At 34.4% G+C, this 16338-nt stretch overlaps 2 protein-coding genes across 2 annotated transcripts; both read right to left on the bottom strand.

The window, feature by feature from the left end:
- Positions 1–2518: 2518 nt before the first annotated feature.
- LOC113776936 lies at positions 2519–3879 on the bottom strand. Its single transcript, XM_027321989.1, has 3 exons — positions 3647–3879; positions 3311–3503; positions 2519–3006 (listed from the first exon to the last, which is right to left on the bottom strand). Exons 1-3 carry the CDS (start codon positions 3782–3784, stop codon positions 2519–2521), a joined length of 819 nt encoding a protein of 272 aa, XP_027177790.1. The 5' UTR covers positions 3785–3879.
- Positions 3880–10997: 7118 nt separating this feature from the next.
- Positions 10998–16122, bottom strand: LOC113778626 (probable Histone-lysine N-methyltransferase ATXR5). The gene is made up of 6 exons (XM_027324088.1): positions 15696–16122; positions 15226–15306; positions 12175–12404; positions 11944–12044; positions 11641–11853; positions 10998–11385 (listed from the first exon to the last, which is right to left on the bottom strand). Exons 1-6 carry the CDS (start codon positions 16120–16122, stop codon positions 11226–11228), a joined length of 1212 nt encoding a protein of 403 aa, XP_027179889.1. The 3' UTR covers positions 10998–11225.
- Positions 16123–16338: the final 216 nt, after the last annotated feature.

Raw genomic sequence — 16338 nt, 5'->3', positions numbered from 1 at the left:
TATGAGAGTTGATATATATATATATATATATATATGAATTAGTCATCTTTGAATGGAATGGCTTGCAAGCTTTAATTTGCCATGAATGTCCATATGCCTATTACATTCATTGTTTGGCTCATAGGCTTCAACTTGCTAATGTTGCAGCTTTTAGAGAAGTAGCTACTGTTCACCAATTCTTCTCCAATTTAGTTTTCATTATCAACATTATTACTGCATCTTGCAAACGTAATGATGAATTAAAGGAGGCTCAAGCAATTGAAGTTGCTACTAAGATTGCTAATGGTGAACTTGAAACTGAAAGGGGGCTTAATCAAATTGGCACTTTAAAACGAGTTGGAGATACTCATTGGGGTTCTCATTTGGATTCTATTTCTAGTTTACTGAAAATGTTCAATGCTACTTGTGTGATTTTAAGTAACATTGCAGTAGATGGAGGTTCATACTCTCAATGTGGAGATGCAAATTTTGCTTTGAATCAGTTATTATCCTTTAAGTTTGTTTTCACTTTGCATCTTATGAAAGACATTATAGAAATTACTCGTCTTCTTTGTATAGCATTGCAATGTAAATCTCAAGATATTTTGAATGCAATGCATCTTGTCTCAAGCACAACAATGCAACTGAAGAATTTTCGAGATTCGGGATGGGATGATTTCTTGGTGAAAGTTAAATTATTTTGTGAGCAACATCCAATTGATATCCCATGTATGAATGCTCAATATATTGCAAGACGTGGTAGATCTCGAAATCATCATGATGAGATTAGTGTGGAGCATTATTATCGAGTGGATATATTTCTTGCAACAATTGATTATTAATTGCAAGAGTTACATAGCAGGTTTAATGATCATACCATGGAATTGCTTGTTTTGAGCACTACTTTAGATCCTAGAAATGGATTTATGCTGTTCAAGATTGATGATATTTGTATGCAGAGAAGTTCTATCCGAATGATTTTATGGAGCAAGAACTAGTACGTCTAAGAATAAAACTTCAACATTTTGAGCTCAACATTCCAAATCATCTTGAATTGCAAGAATTATCTGGTATTAATGAGTTATGTCAAGGCTTGGTGAAGACAAGAAAATCAGTGATATATTCTCTTATTGATAGATTGATTAGACTTGTTCTTACTCTTCCTGTATCAACTGCAACTACAGAGCGGGCATTTTCAATTATGAAAATAATCAAGACAAAGCTCCAAAACAAGATGGAAGATAATTTCTTGAATGATTTGTCTAACTGTGTATATAGAAAAGGAAGTTGCTAAAAATTTTAGCAGTGATTCAATCATAGATGAATTTAGTTCTATGAAAGAGCGTAGAACTCAATTTACTTCAAAGAAAAGATGTTGAAATTTCAAAGTATGTTAACATAACTTTTATCTTTTTTCAATTGAAAATAGTTACATTTATATTACATGGTTATATATATATATATATATATATATATATATTGCATAGGTGACATATTGGAGAGCATCTTCTCATAATGTGCAAATTGGATGGTTTGTAATGTTATAAGATATTTAATCAAATGTTATCTTTTTTGTTAATTTTTGTTATGATTGTACCGCATATTTATGAATAGACATACCTTTATAATTAGATTTAATATTTGATATTTTTAGATGTCACAAATTTGAATAGAAGAAAATTATTTTGAACATAATATATTAAGATAATTTTATTAGGAAAAAATTTTGGCCCCCCCAAAAAAAAAATTCTGGCTCCGTCACTGACTGTTAGGGTGTTGGTGGAACATGGTGTGGCTATTGAAGTTGTGAGAGATGAAAATGGTAGACTTCAGAGGGAAGAGACAGCAAAAGTGATCAAGGAGGTTGTATTTGGGGGTGCAGGCGAAACCATGAGGCAGAAAATTAAAGATTCGAGGAAGAAGATCAAATCAGAAGAAAAAGAGAACCTGGATGGACTCTTAACATTGATTATCCAACTTTCCAAGAAAAATTCAAGTCACGATATCAATATCGCAAGAGCATAGTGTCTAACAATTGACCGGGGACTCTCTCCCTCTCCTCCTCCAATTCCTCTTTTAATTTCTTCATTTTTCAAAGGGAGGGAGACCATACCATATTCTTCTTCCCATGAATTTTATTTTATTTTATTTTATTTTTTTAATAAAGTCTCTCTTAAATTTTCTTAGCAAATGCCACCTTGCCAAACAGTTGTTCAAATTCGAAGTTCATTATTTGTTCATTATAAATTTATTATTTTACATTGATCATGAACCATTAGTGTAATTTTAATTTAATGTACCCCAACGAATCCATGTAACATACCCTAATTCTAGTACCCGAACACAAATTTCTACAAATAGAACTCTAACAAAATTGTGAGGCTATAAAAAATCATCTCATCTCTGTCAATTGTTCCAAGAAGTCAAAACTCAAAAGGGCCAAAGCAAACAAAAGAGAACAGTACTGCCTATGGATGATGCTAATCTCTTCTCCGCTCTGCAAAATCAAGAATCTACCCAATATCTTGTCAAAAAGCCATTAGAAGCATTTTGTGCTCATAGCAGCAAATTGACTAGATAAACCTGATCTAGGAACAAAATTCTCTGCCTTGTTTTCCTTCTTCCCATCAGAAGGTGATGCTGTCAATGTGTCAAAATTGGATGAAATATGCTCACCAACCATTGCCTCTTTATTGCCTAGGCCTACTTCTCTGCTAGGATTCAAAGGGATTATTCTTTGGCAGTTACTAAACCATTTGGACTGCATATAAGTGATTGTCCTCCATGGAGGAACATGCAGACCTCTTTCTTTAAGTGAGTTCTTAGCTTCTGAGCAAAGGATGGAGATTATCTTGTTCAATTTCTGAGCATCACCAACAAAGATTGCAGGAAGCGTATCTGCGAGCTCTTTGTAGGATGATGTAGGCCTTGCTAATTCAAATTGTGACTTGAAATCAATGTCTAAGATCAGCCTCAATGAGCTGCATTTTTTATCCTTAATCACAACTTCAATGTATTCATAATCACCTGTTTACCATTAGAAAAAGAAGTTTAGATCATTTTGCAATTAAAGTTCACAGAAAAATAGCAGATGGAAGGTAGATTCCTAGAATGTTAGTATGATTTATCTTGTCATCCCTTTAATTATCAAAATTTTTGGAGGTTACATGCTAATTTACTACATCCCATCTTACAAATTTGGATCTTTTGTGTTTTTTCACTCTGGTCCTTGAGACTTAAACATAAAAGAGATTATGCTCATAACATGGAAAAATAAATATGCAAAGTTCTAAAGTAAACCAAATAATAATTTTTAAAAAAAATTACTTACCAGCAGGGCAGCCTAAAGTAGTAGGCCAAGAAGTTTGACATAGACAAACACCATGATAACCATCCTTTCTTAGTCTAATCACAAGCCATTTCTTGAGGCTAGTAGTTTTCTCTGCTTCGATTTTGTGCCTCATGTGCTTCAATACACAACCAAGAAGACCCTCTTCAGCTGCAGTTCTACTCGCAACAATCTCCTGTAATCAAGAAAGATTTTCAAACCCTTTCAGAATTACACCAAATACAAAATGATCCAGCTAAAAACAGAATTTAGTGCTTAGCACATGCACAAAAATGAATGATCAAGAAACTTAAAAAGAAAAAGGGGAAAACAAAATACCTGCAAAATATATTGCTTAGCATGATGATTATTGAGAGACAGATTTTGAGAGGAATAAGAGGGATTTTCTGAAGTTGATTCTGATTCAATAAAATCGTGCACCATTTGAAACAGCTTCTCTTCTTCTAAGCTACCCATTTTTGTTCTCTCTCTTTTTTCCCCTTTCAAGCTCACTTTGTATTTTCTTCTCTTGTTTGTGAACTGAATTGTGAGCAGAAAAGGGTCTATGTTCAAAGCGCAATTTTCACCTTATCCTAAGCGGAATTAAAACGGTGGAGGTCCATATTTATGTTGGTAGTGGACAGATAAGGTCAAGATAACGATGAAAGGACTTTAATTGTGGACTATAGTGACACTATATGGTATATCCTAGGAACTTTGGCTGGGGCACACGGTTTTGATAGAGCATATCCTAAAAATTTTTGAAAAAGGACTCTGAAATTGACAGTTACAGGCCATCCTGGTCCAGAAGCAACCTCAAAAATTTAATTTTATGCCTTTAGAGGACATCTTCCCAAGAATATTCTAGTCATAAACAAGTACTACCAATCTATTGTAGTACATCCATATCTTCTTGCCTAAATTACGTAGTACAAAAGTATTAGGCTGTAGTAGCTCAGTGCTTTAAGGCTTAGGATAAGGACATTTAAAAAATAAAGGGTATATTGACTTTTTTTTTTCACTTTAACTATAGAGATTTCAAAATTTTAAAATACACACTTCAACGTACAAAAATTTTTTTTTTCCTTCTTTCCTTTCTTTTTTTTCCTCCCCTACCTTAGCCCACCACTAGCATTGCCTTATTTTTTCTTTTCTTTTCCGTGCTCCTTCTATCCCCATCCCCCATCCCTCTCTCCTTCACCCGCCACCTATTTTCTCTCACCCACCCCTTCCCTTAGTCGTGCACGACTAGGGGGAGGGGGAAGAAATGGGTGAGGGAGAGAGGGTGGCAGAGGAGAGAGAGGAGAGTAAGATGGAGAGAGGATGAGGTGGGGAAAGAGAGAGGAGGGAGAGTGGAGAAAGAAATAAAGAAAAAAAAAAAAGAGGTGTCGACGTCAGAGGTGGTGGATAGTGGCGATAGAGTAGTAGCGAGAGGAAAGAAAAGAAAAGGAAAAGAAAAATAAAATGGTTTTTAATTTCTTCATAAAAATTGTGAAGAAGGAGAAAGGAAAGAAATGAAAAAGAAAGAAAAGAAAAATTTTAAATTTTAAATTTCTTCATTTCATCAAAATTTTTCTATACCTTTTACAGTAAGTTACAATGATTTTATATAAACACCAAAAAAAAATCTCCATCTAATCAGGATTATAATGACGAGCCATTTCTTGTCAACGAAGCTTTTAAATGTTTTACAATGTCAAAATCTTTATTCAATGTTAAGAATTTGTCATTAGTAAATTATAAATTGAATATTTTTTCCCATTTTGCAATAAGAAAGCACTAGGCGCGCACTATGAAATATTAGTTCTGAAAGAAATATATAAGTAGTTTGTATTGTCAAATAAAGAAGATAAATTGTCCAATGAAAAGTTAGAGGGCAAACACATTCCCAGTTTTTGTCATTATTTTTTTTTAGATAGATACGGATTACGGACCACCATTTACTTGTATTTTGTCATTTGTTCTGTTTCTTGCATGTCATCCATTTTCAACTTTTGTCACCTGACCGACCTACAAATGTGGTAATCAATTATTGGGGAGTCTCGATTTTTTGATACAGTTGATTTCCTTTTTTTTTTTTTTGCCCCTTTTGCACAATTGGTCAATTCGTAGTACATTGTTTTCAGTTTGTCTGTTGGCTTGGCTACACATATACGCCATCTGATCTGGATTAGTTTTTGTTAGGCAGGTGGATAAGATAAAAATAGTAGTGTCAATTAAAAAAGGAATTTGTTGCAGACGTATAATTCTTGAAAGGTCCAGTGGAGTGGATAATACGGGTATAGCTGTGCATATCTTTCATTATCCTTTTTTTTTTATTAGGGATAATTTCAAAAACCTCCCCTGAGGTTTTTATCAGTATGACTAGTCTCCCTTGAAGTTTTAATAATATCATATACCTCCCCTAATTCATATGATTTTGTAACATGTCTGCCCAAGTGAACTAAAAAACTAATTTCATAAGAGAGATAATAATTTAATCCCCTAAATGCCCTTTTGCTGCTATCCTCAACATTAGTTTGTTTATAAATCTAATTTTTTACTTTAATTCAAATTACCCCCTACAATTACAAGTCCATAGCAATTACATCATGTGCTTTCATGTCCATATTAAGAATTTCTTTCATGCTAAAATACATTATTCCTTACAAAATTTTTAATGGCCATAATTAATACATAAATGAAAAATTATTTAGAAATCTTATGTAACTCTCTCTTTTTTTTTTATTAACAACCTCATATTGTTCATTAAATGTCAATAACAATAGAAGTTAAATATTTGGTAACAATGTTGCACCTTCAGTTTTAAATATATATTCTTGTTTTTCAAGAAAAATCTATAGTTATTGCAATTCAAAAAAGAAAAGCATAAAAGTTTTATAATTTTTTTTTATTTTTATAAGTGATACCTAGTTATTATCATATATTACTAGAATTGACTTTTCAAGAAGAATATATAATTATAACAAATCCGTATAATAAGAGTATAAAAATTATATAATTTATTTTTATTTTTATTAGTGATTCCTAGTTATTATCATACATTATTAGAATTAACTTTTGTAACTTTACTTTTTATTAACAATTAATGTTTTCCCAAGAATTTAGTAATTTATTTTGAAAAAACACCAAACCAATAAATAAATAAATTGTTAAAAATGGAGAAAAATGCTATTCACCCCTAGTTATATTGGTGCAATTTGTAATTGATCCAAAATATATATCTCAAGCAAAGGCAAGGCATAAGAGTTATTTTACCACTATTGATGTCAATAATGGCTGCCAATTAACTGAGAGGGGAGGTTTATGATATTTTTAAAAGTTGAGGGAGGAGCACGGCGATATTGTCCGAAACCTTGGAGGTTTCTGAAATTATCCTTTTATTATTAATCTTTCTTACATTAATAATATATAGGTTAGCTAGTTTGAATGTATATCATATGTGTAAAATTTAGAGTTCAAATTTAAATTAAAATGACATAAACATAGATCTAAACCAGCAAGTAATATATACTGTCAATATATAAAAAAATTAATTCATTTTCAAATCAACGACTTTCTTGTTTGCAAATAAAGAGGTGTTTTAGTTGGGCTTTGTGAGCCAGCTTTAGGAAGTTAAAATTCAGACCGAATTATAAGAGCAAACTTCTAGCCCATATTGAATTAGACATAAAAAAACCCAAATTGAGCCCTTTTAGTTTGTTGAGTGTTGGTCTAGGACTTTGATGGCCCAAGTTTAAGTCATGTATTTTCAATCTTCAAAAAATTCACTATGTCGTCAAAAAAAACATGTGCAAAACTTTAATCAAGTAAATCAAGTTATTTCATATTAGCAAGAACAATTATTTAAATAGTACTAATTTTTTTTGGGTTAAATGAGAATCCAACCTTGCAAGGAGAAGGGAAAAGAAAGGGTTTGAAAGTTGAGTTAGAGATCCTAAAATGACCTAATTAATGTTCTTAACAACTAAATTGGGTCTCAAAAACGTATTAAAATTTCATAAAAAAAATTTGCACTATTGATACTAAAAGAATTAATCTTTTCAGTCCATTTATATTATAGTTTTCCATTTTGGACCATCAAATACTCCCTCCATCTTATTGAAAGTATCATAATTTCTGTTTTAGAATGTTTCAAAATGTTATCTTATTAAAGTCAAAGTTACTTTTGATTTCTTTTTTCAATGTTATCCCTCCTCCTATCCCATCTCGCCTCACCCCAACTAGACAAAAAACATATGGTCTAGTTATTTAGATCTGGTCTAGCATCTTTGGGCCAAAATTTAGCCCCAAAAGGCGAACCTACTTTAGACCCAAACAAGTGTAATCCAATTATTTTGTACGTTTTATACCTACATGTTACTAAATCCCATCCCTTTCTTCACCTATTTTTCTTGGCTCTACAAATGTTTTGTATGTCTGATCCTTCAAGCTAGAGGTGGCAAAATAGGTGGGATGAGCGGGATTTGCTTGGATTTGAAATGAGACCGAGTAATATGAGTTTGGACCCAACTTTATCCATACATATTTTGAGGCTAATTTGGATAGGATCACTTTAGAATGGTTTAGATTGATCCCGCCCAATATCCAAGTCTATTTTTCATATTCTTTTTTCCTTTAATTCTTTTTTATTTTTATATAAATTTAATATTTTTGATTTATTAAATTTCTTTTAGTCTTATTGTGAATTTATATTTTTCTGAATTCTTTTCCCCCACAAATTTTCTTTTATTTATTTTCTATGTATATATTCCAATGTTGCTAAATTTTAGTTGAGGAAAAAAATAAATCCTATAAAAACTTAAAAGAACTTGTATTTATGAGTACAAAGAAATGGCATTTAGAACTATGAGCCATCATAAAACTATCAAAACTAGACAAAATATTTTCTAATAAAATTACAGATTAATGACTTTCATATTACTCCTAATATTCATTTTGATTAGTATTCTACTAGAAAAGAAGTTCAAAACCATTTACAAGCCTAAAAGAGCCCCCACCAGCCTTGTTTAGGCATTCTTCGGTCTGACTACGCAACCATTGAGTTCGCGTGTCAAAATAAGAAGTTTCTTTTGACATATTTCAAATAGCACTCTAAATTGAGACTAACGACAGAATTTTTACGAAAAGAAGGGAAAAATTTAAAAAAACTGATTTCTAAGGGACAAAAGAGTTCAAGAAACTAGAGAGGGGTTTTGAAGGAAAAAACTAAAGGACCTAGGTGAAAGAATAAAAGTGATTCATTTGGGTCATTAAAAAATATACAACAATTAATAGGATAAATTTTTGATGAGGTACTTGGCCCCCAATGTGTACCCAAGAATTTCCCAAAAATTTCCATCAATTAATGGGTATGAATAGGATTCGTCCCATTTCAAGCTTAATATTAAAATTAGAATATCCATCTCATCCAAAGTCCCTTTGCGTATGAGTAATTCGTTGGGGCTTGAGACATATTGCCACTTCTACTTCAAACAAAACAAGATTTAAAATTTTTCTTGCCATTCAAATGCCATACATATGGAGTTTTAAATTTATAAATCAGAAGCATAGGGGATAAAAGATAAACTCCAAACTGTTGCAAAATGAGAATTTAAATAGTGATTTATATTCTTGTATTTCATGGTAACGAGATATTTGTATTTTTCCTTATTAATGAATACTCCTATGTTCTAATATTAAAGTCATTTTTTTAATATTCAATTTCTTATGGAAAAAAATATATAAATGAGTTGGCACTAGATTAATTTACATATATAACATTTGAATTCAAAATATTCACATGGTAGATGTGTATTAGAGTTAAAAAAAAAAAAAGGCAACTTTTTCAAATGACAAATTTGCAAAGCTACTAGCATTTTCTATTAATTTCAAAATAACCACTCCTGTTATTTTTTTTATGTATATTAACAATGAAACAGAGGTAATATCCGAGAAAAATGAGAGCACTTGAACCAAACAAAGACAAGTGAGATTTCAATCCTTTACCACTTGGCTGGCGTTAATATCCATCAACACTTACCTCACTCTTTTTATCTTCCGCCAGCCGTTTTAGTTTCAGTTTCAGTGGCATGGGACATCAATCATGCACTTGTGCTTTTGTGAAATGTAACGTGCGTCAGGCAGGAAAAGTGAAAGCTTCTTAGCCAAAGAGGCAGACATCTAGCTCAGCTTCTGCCCAAGTGAAAGCATGTTTTTCTTCCAACCTCTGATGAGATGAGCAAAATTGGCTATACTATATCTTGAATTTCGAAATGAGTTGTGATCTTCTGTTACCCTGTTTCCCTTTACAAGTTTATTCTGAAAATAGGGCTTCTTCTTCTCACTCGCTTCAACTCTTCAAGGTTGTTAAAGTTAAAGGTGATGATTGAAAAGATATTTTTAACAAATATAAACATACATTTCAGTGAGATTTAAAAGGTAAAAGCTCTTTTAGAAACAAAAGCTGTGGACTTGTTTACAAGATTTGTTGCGAGCTTAAGTGCACCTTGCAGAAATTCTTTATTCAAGAGACTCAAAGGCTTTATATCCTTCCACTAATTTACCTAACTTGTGTGCCTAAATGAATTAGGAGTCATCAACAAAGATAGCCCTCTCTGCCCTACACTTTCAAGCATGTGGACTTGTTTGTTTCCTTCTTGTGTATCGCCAGCTACTTAGGCTGACATTCAGAACATGAGGATTGCTTTTGAGTTGGCTGTCCAAATTATGGAACATGCGACCAAAGCCTTTTTAAATCACATATATGCTTTCAAATTTGACTCCCTAAACTGTAAAGTATGCTGTAATCTTTTTCTTCCTACCAACTTTGGCGTCCTATCTTTTGCAAAACATGATCACCATGTCTGCTAGTCTAACCAGAATGGCGTCAGGGCTTGCTTGACAAATAAGTTCTCACATTATAGTATCTCCTATCTCTAGAGCATTTACCTTTTGTACCTGTATCAAGACCAACAATCAAGGTCCTCCAAGAATGAGTACATTTGATAGTCATGATGATCTGAGGGATGGCACCATCCAGATATGTCATGGATTAAGTACTAACATTCGATATTTGCTAGTAGTAACTCGGATACTGCAATAACATATATTACTAGGAGAGTTTTCACAATTAGGAAATTGGTTTTGGGGTTTGTCTAACGAGTGTCTAATCAGTACTCAATATAAGTGTCCTAATGCAATGCAAAGAATGAATGTATGTCTATTTGAATGACAAGTAGGCGTAAACTAGACGTACTATAAGTGCTCATTAGGAACTGGTTAGAAAATCGAGTGCTTTAGTTATAGATAGGATTAGACATATTAATGCATTGGCCATTTCAAAACAGCATAGTCAGTTTTTACTGAACTTTGACTATAAGTCTGTGCTTGTAAGCAAGAATTCTCCAACCAAATAAACTCGCAGAAAAGGGGAGATATTGATGCTGTGTTGTGGAGATAATGCACAGAAGACATGCAAGTGTGGTATCTAAAATGATGCCTAGCATATAGGAAAACTTGCAGATTGCTTAAAAAGTCCCTGTGACAGAACAGTCTTTCTGTACCAATACATAATCTGAAGCATTAAAAGAAGTTGATATATCTATCTATCTAGAAAATATTTCGAATAGCAGAAAAATGGAATCAAGAAAAGCAGAAGATAAACAATTTTTGGATAAATATCACTGAAGTTAAATGTTGTGAGGTTCCATTGTAACTGTGCTACATAAGCATGTAACCTGTCTAAGCTGCATTTGATATGTCAAATCCAAAATAAACATCCTCTTTGGAATTTGCACTATCATGGCCACAATGATGGCCAGCAGTACAGCTACCTACTGTTAGAGAAAAATTTGCTGCTGCTATGTATATCTGAAGACAAAAATGAGATTTCTATGGTCCTGCAGTCTCATTGGCAAAAAATCCGTTGCTTCAGAACTTAGATGAAATGATGAGTTGGATATTCATGCTCATGCCCATTGTAATCATAGTACAACCTCTCCCCCTTAGCAATATCGCGAGTAGCAACCAAAAGGACTCGGCATTTGCCATCTACATCATACCTCACGCACTTAAGATTCTGCTTCTTCTTACTTTCCCTGCACAAAAATGGACTGGTTTCAAGAACTGTAGGCTGAATGTCAAGTTGTAAGTATTTCTGACATGAATAAAGATAATTTCGTTTCACTAAGGAGGTTCAGCTAGACATAGAAGTAAAAGTTTATTGAAGGGAGATATCACAGAAAAGAACACAAAAGGATGATAAGAACATTGCATAGATGTCTTGACAAGAAAAGAACACGGAAGGATAATAAAAACATTTGTATAGAATGGTTGCTGCGCTCTAAGCTTACGGCAAATGGTTGTTTATGCCGTTTATAAACCGGGCAATGTTGCCACGCTTGTCCGGGCAGACAATGAGACTCCTGGATGGCTGTTTTGCTGAAAGGAGCGTCATTAAGCTGTCACAGTCATCACATTCCCTTTTCTTCATATAATCCACATCTCCTGCATACTCTGCTATCAAAGTCAAGTCCTTTATTGGACCATCAGCCTCTACCGTATAACTGCAGCATTCAAGAGCAGTACATTAAACAGGCAAATAACAAATGACTGGGGGCTAAGACACAGAGACAAAGCACGAATGGGAGATGTACCCTTCACACGAATCAAACACAACCATAAGTGGGGGACATAAGCCACTTTTCTCCATAAGTTTACAGTACTCCAATGTTTCAACATCTTCTTTGCAAAGGACCTGATAAGAGAAGTGAAAGAGGAAATTAGATGACTGAAAACAAGCATTTTTTAATAATTACCACTAATTGCCTTGCAGCATTTTAAAGATTTTGAGTAAACTAATTGACAAGAGGTATTTAAGGTTGAACCTGCATTCCACCCTTTTCAAACTTGGCCTGATTGGCAGACCTAGGAGCCATGCCACGCACATAAGTAAGCTCAGCACTGAATTCCATGTTCATTGCGGTCAAAGCAGAAGCAAGAGATCCCATTTGCTTTAGCCTTTGATCAGCATCTTCCGCTGGTATATATGGCAGAAGTCTTCTCCTTTTCTTGTGGTACACCAAAGGCCCAGAACGCTTCCGACGTTTTCTAGTATCTGTAATTTAAATGAAAAGGATGAAGAGCAATAAAGGAAAATCAACAGCTGAAGACAGCTAAATGAATATGACACAGATGTTCTTTAAAGTTTAGAAACATAATACATTTTAGAAACATAATACATTGGTTTCCTCATCTGAGATGGTAGTTATGTCGCGGAAATCATAGCTAAGTTTCAAAGCCAAAAAGGTAAGCCTCATTAAAATTGTAAATCAGCAGCATCAAAAAGTGCCTAGAGGAGAGAAAGGAAAGTCAAAAATACCATGAAAGGAGATTTAATCATATCTTCAGTTGGAGCCAGTTTTTTTTGGGGGGGGGGGAGGGGGACAGAGATTTTCTTTTGTTTACAAGGGATTCCAGGGTTCACTAACTCCAGAAAAAATGGGCCAAAAAGAGCAGCTCTTAGCAAACTATAGAAGTAATAGACATCTTTTGGCTTGAATTGAAAACCAAACTGAGACTCCCACCGAATCAGTTCAAGTTCCTGCATCCCATTCTTTAACTTGCCTGTAAGGAAAGTTAAACAGAAATGACCACCACCTTGGACACAGTTCATGGACATTTACCCCAGAGAACCAACATAGAAAACTCAATGACATGACAAAAGAAGGAAATCTTCATCTAGTTCAGAAACAGTAGTCTCTATGTTACACTGAAAATTAGCATTTAGATGCAAGAACGAAACATGAACAGACTTCAGTGCCTATGTATTGTGAGAAGAACTACTGGTCCAAAAACTCAGCCTAAATAGGGAATATTCCAGTTAAACAACTTCAGGAAAAAAGAAGACTAGCTCACAGCAGTAGCAACTGAAGTGTAGATTGACAGAGTAATCATACATTTACGAGTAATATATATATTTTTTCTGCCAATGTACATTTATGAGTGACAAAGATCAGGTTTATTACAGAAAATATACGTTGCACGTGTGTAGGTTTATAAATGTAGGATTTGATTACATAAAATATTCTTTAGGGACAATCACATGGAGTCCTGTAAGTTTTTGCATTTCAGCTATCAATGCTGCGATCATACAACAGGTCTCATGAAGGTAAGAAGGGATCATTGGTCAAAAACAGACCTGTTGGCTCTAAAGCACTATCATAACTAACCTTTTCTGCATCAAAAAGAACTTACACCAGAAACAACTTTGCAAGATTACTTCAAAGCTTTCATTGGGAAACCATTGCACCAAAAATAAGGTTGTGGAGTTCTGATCGGGAAAATTATGAGATTGACACATGGGAACTGCCTCTAAGCATTTCTAGGCCTGGACCTTTGTGTGCCCTAGATAAAATGCATCATATCTTTTTAATTATATCATCATTGACGCTTCATGTTCAAAATTATGAAGTGACAACAGCACTCCACCCCATCCAAAGATATGGTCAAACAATGCTGTCAAACATTTTAGGGGTTTGCACAAGTATCATATAGACTAGGCAAGTATATGCACTAACGGTTTTCTCATAGTGAGCTTCAACAAGCACACGGTGCATTCCACTCTTTCTCCTGTAATGATAATATTCTTTCTTCATAAAGATTTTAGGCTTGCGTTAGTCAGTAGAAACACTATTGAATTTGATAACATTTCATTTGGCTTCGCATTCTGCCATACTTGAGAACCGCATCGTGGTTCTAACGTTTCATTCTATACCGTCAAGAAGAAGAAGGGGAAACTGCACGTGCAGTTCAAGGTCTAAAACCATCATGATGAGCAAGGGATTATCCATCAACTTTCGGAAGATTTTGAATAGGAAGGCGTTTCATTCTATACCGTCAAGAAGAAGAAGGGGAAACTGCACGTGCAGTTCAAGGTCTAAAACCATCATGATGAGCAAGGGATTATCCATCAACTTTCGGAAGATTTTGAATAGGAAGGCTCCTGCTGATTTTTCTTGTCAAAGTCAATATACGTATCTTCTTTTCTCATTCTCTTTTAAGAAAATGAAAAGAAGTCAAGCGTTGGAAACTATCCAAGCAATAATACATAGAATACAGTTGCCATGCATAAAAAGGAGGCGAGGACAAGTATCAGCACATGTCTGTAAGGGAAACTTGGCAGTTATGAAAATTAAAAGCAAAAGCATTTCAAACTGTTCCCGACTAATTGCATTAACTTCCATAGCTAAATGCAGCAGCAATAATCACAGTCAGCTAAGAAATACATGAACTACATTCACCAACCTAATCTTTTAATTGTACGACAAAACAGTACTCCTTATTGGGAAAAAAGGTTCTGCTTTATCGGAGCCTATTTAACTATATTTTGTGGCAATCTTCTGGGATCTTTTGAGATGAGATACGTACTTTCAGTCAGCTGATTTACACCCTAAACCTAACTCACATCACCATAGAAGTCGCTTAAGCTTCTATAATACTGCTTAGTATATCTTCAGCTGATACAAATTCTAGTACTAAGCAAATGCAGAGAATAAATTGCCAGCAGAAGTTTTTATGCTGGCAAAACACTTATTTGATTGAAGCAGAACTCAAGGTTTCTACAAAGCAGTGCATGAATTCGGCTAAAATCAAGAGACAAAAAAGTATCTAACTTGCACCATTCCCTCCCTCAACTATCCTAACTGCACTAATCATACTGACAATTAAAGCCATCATCCAGCATGTTTCCAAAACATGAACGCTTAACTTTAACCTTACTTCCACTTCTCTTTCCAAATGATGGCTTCGACAAATCAGAAGCAAGATAATCACAAGTAAATCAACTAAGAAAAATGATATGTTCCCAGACAAAAAGGATTCACACGGATACATGGACTCCATATTGCAACCATACTGTAGCAGCCCTCCAAATTTACCTAGAGCTGAAGTAAAATCCGCCATTGATTCACTGCATTTCTGAATCCGAAAGAAATCAAGTATGGATGTCTGCGTAAGACCTAAACACAATCAAGAAATTAAAGGGTCAACAAAAGTTAACATTTTTCTGTACTTTCCAGTAAAACTGACAAAATGTACCTACCTCCCTCAGGGGGAGAGAAAAAAAAAACCCACAGAGACATTCCCACACACTCACCCACTGAGTCAGTCATTCACACACAAACACTACATTGCTATCAAAGAGTTAATTATATCCACTTGCATTGAGCTGACCTCCCAAAACAATCACTTGCATTGAACTGTATAGATGGAACATACACGACACATGGACTAAAACACAAACACCAGCACACACAGGAACACATCTTTTTATTAAATTTTTGTACGAACAGAATTGGATTAAACTTTTTGTGGGTTTTTTTGAATTAAATTAAAGGGTTTATCATACTTTTAGCCAGAGCCATGCTGGGACGAATGTGATCAGAGCAGCTAGGGCAGTACCAGTGCCCAAATGGCACCCGGGGCACAATTGGCCTTAGACAATCCAAATGGTACCCTTTATCACATTTATCACACAGCAAAATCTCCTCCTCGTTATCCCCTCTCCCACATTCCTGACACCCCAATTTGCTATAACAATCATCACCACCACCACCATCATCATCATCAACATTCTCCTCCTTCTTTATCTCCACCGTTTGATCAAAACCATCATCGTCATCCTCATTTATAAGTTGGACCCTTCTAGCTACCCTCATTATTGCCACAATCGACCTATACTTCCTCACCCGCCGGGGCCGCCGGAGACGGTCCAGCTGATTGTCGTCGTCCTCCTCGTCAGCCCACCTCCGGTTGGCCCTGGCAGACGGCGCCATTTTGGTTAGGAGGACTAAATTGTAAATTAATCAATTGTACGAGGTTAAATTCGGAAAAGAAAATGAGCTCAAAATTGTAAATTAATCAATTGTACGAGGTTAAATTCGGAAAAGAAAATGAGCTCAAAATTTCATGTTTGTGTTTTTTTTTTCTTTTAAAAAAAATTTTTCGTTCTGGTCTGAGGTTGTAAGAAAGAAGACCAAAAAAGAGAAGGC

This window comes from Coffea eugenioides, chromosome 7 (assembly GCF_003713205.1).
Source record: "Coffea eugenioides isolate CCC68of chromosome 7, Ceug_1.0, whole genome shotgun sequence".
Taxonomy (NCBI): Eukaryota; Viridiplantae; Streptophyta; class Magnoliopsida; order Gentianales; family Rubiaceae; genus Coffea; species Coffea eugenioides.
The sequence above is the reverse complement of the archived record's forward strand: the minus strand, read 5'-3'. Positions and strand labels throughout refer to the sequence as shown.

Coding starts and splice junctions, on each gene's coding strand:
- LOC113776936 (XM_027321989.1), bottom strand. CDS start 3,784: ATGGGTAGCTTAGAAGAAGAGAAGCTGTTTCAAATGGTGCACGATTTT. Junction 3,504..3,646: donor CTAAGCAATATATTTTGCAG/GTATTTTGTTTT, acceptor TCTTGATTACAG/GAGATTGTTGCGAGTAGAAC. Junction 3,007..3,310: donor TACTTTAGGCTGCCCTGCTG/GTAAGTAATTTT, acceptor AATGGTAAACAG/GTGATTATGAATACATTGAA.
- LOC113778626 (XM_027324088.1), bottom strand. CDS start 16,122: ATGGCGCCGTCTGCCAGGGCCAACCGGAGGTGGGCTGACGAGGAGGAC. Junction 12,045..12,174: donor TTGAAAAGGGTGGAATGCAG/GTTCAACCTTAA, acceptor TTCTCTTATCAG/GTCCTTTGCAAAGAAGATGT. Junction 11,386..11,640: donor GGCATAAACAACCATTTGCC/GTAAGCTTAGAG, acceptor ATTTTTGTGCAG/GGAAAGTAAGAAGAAGCAGA.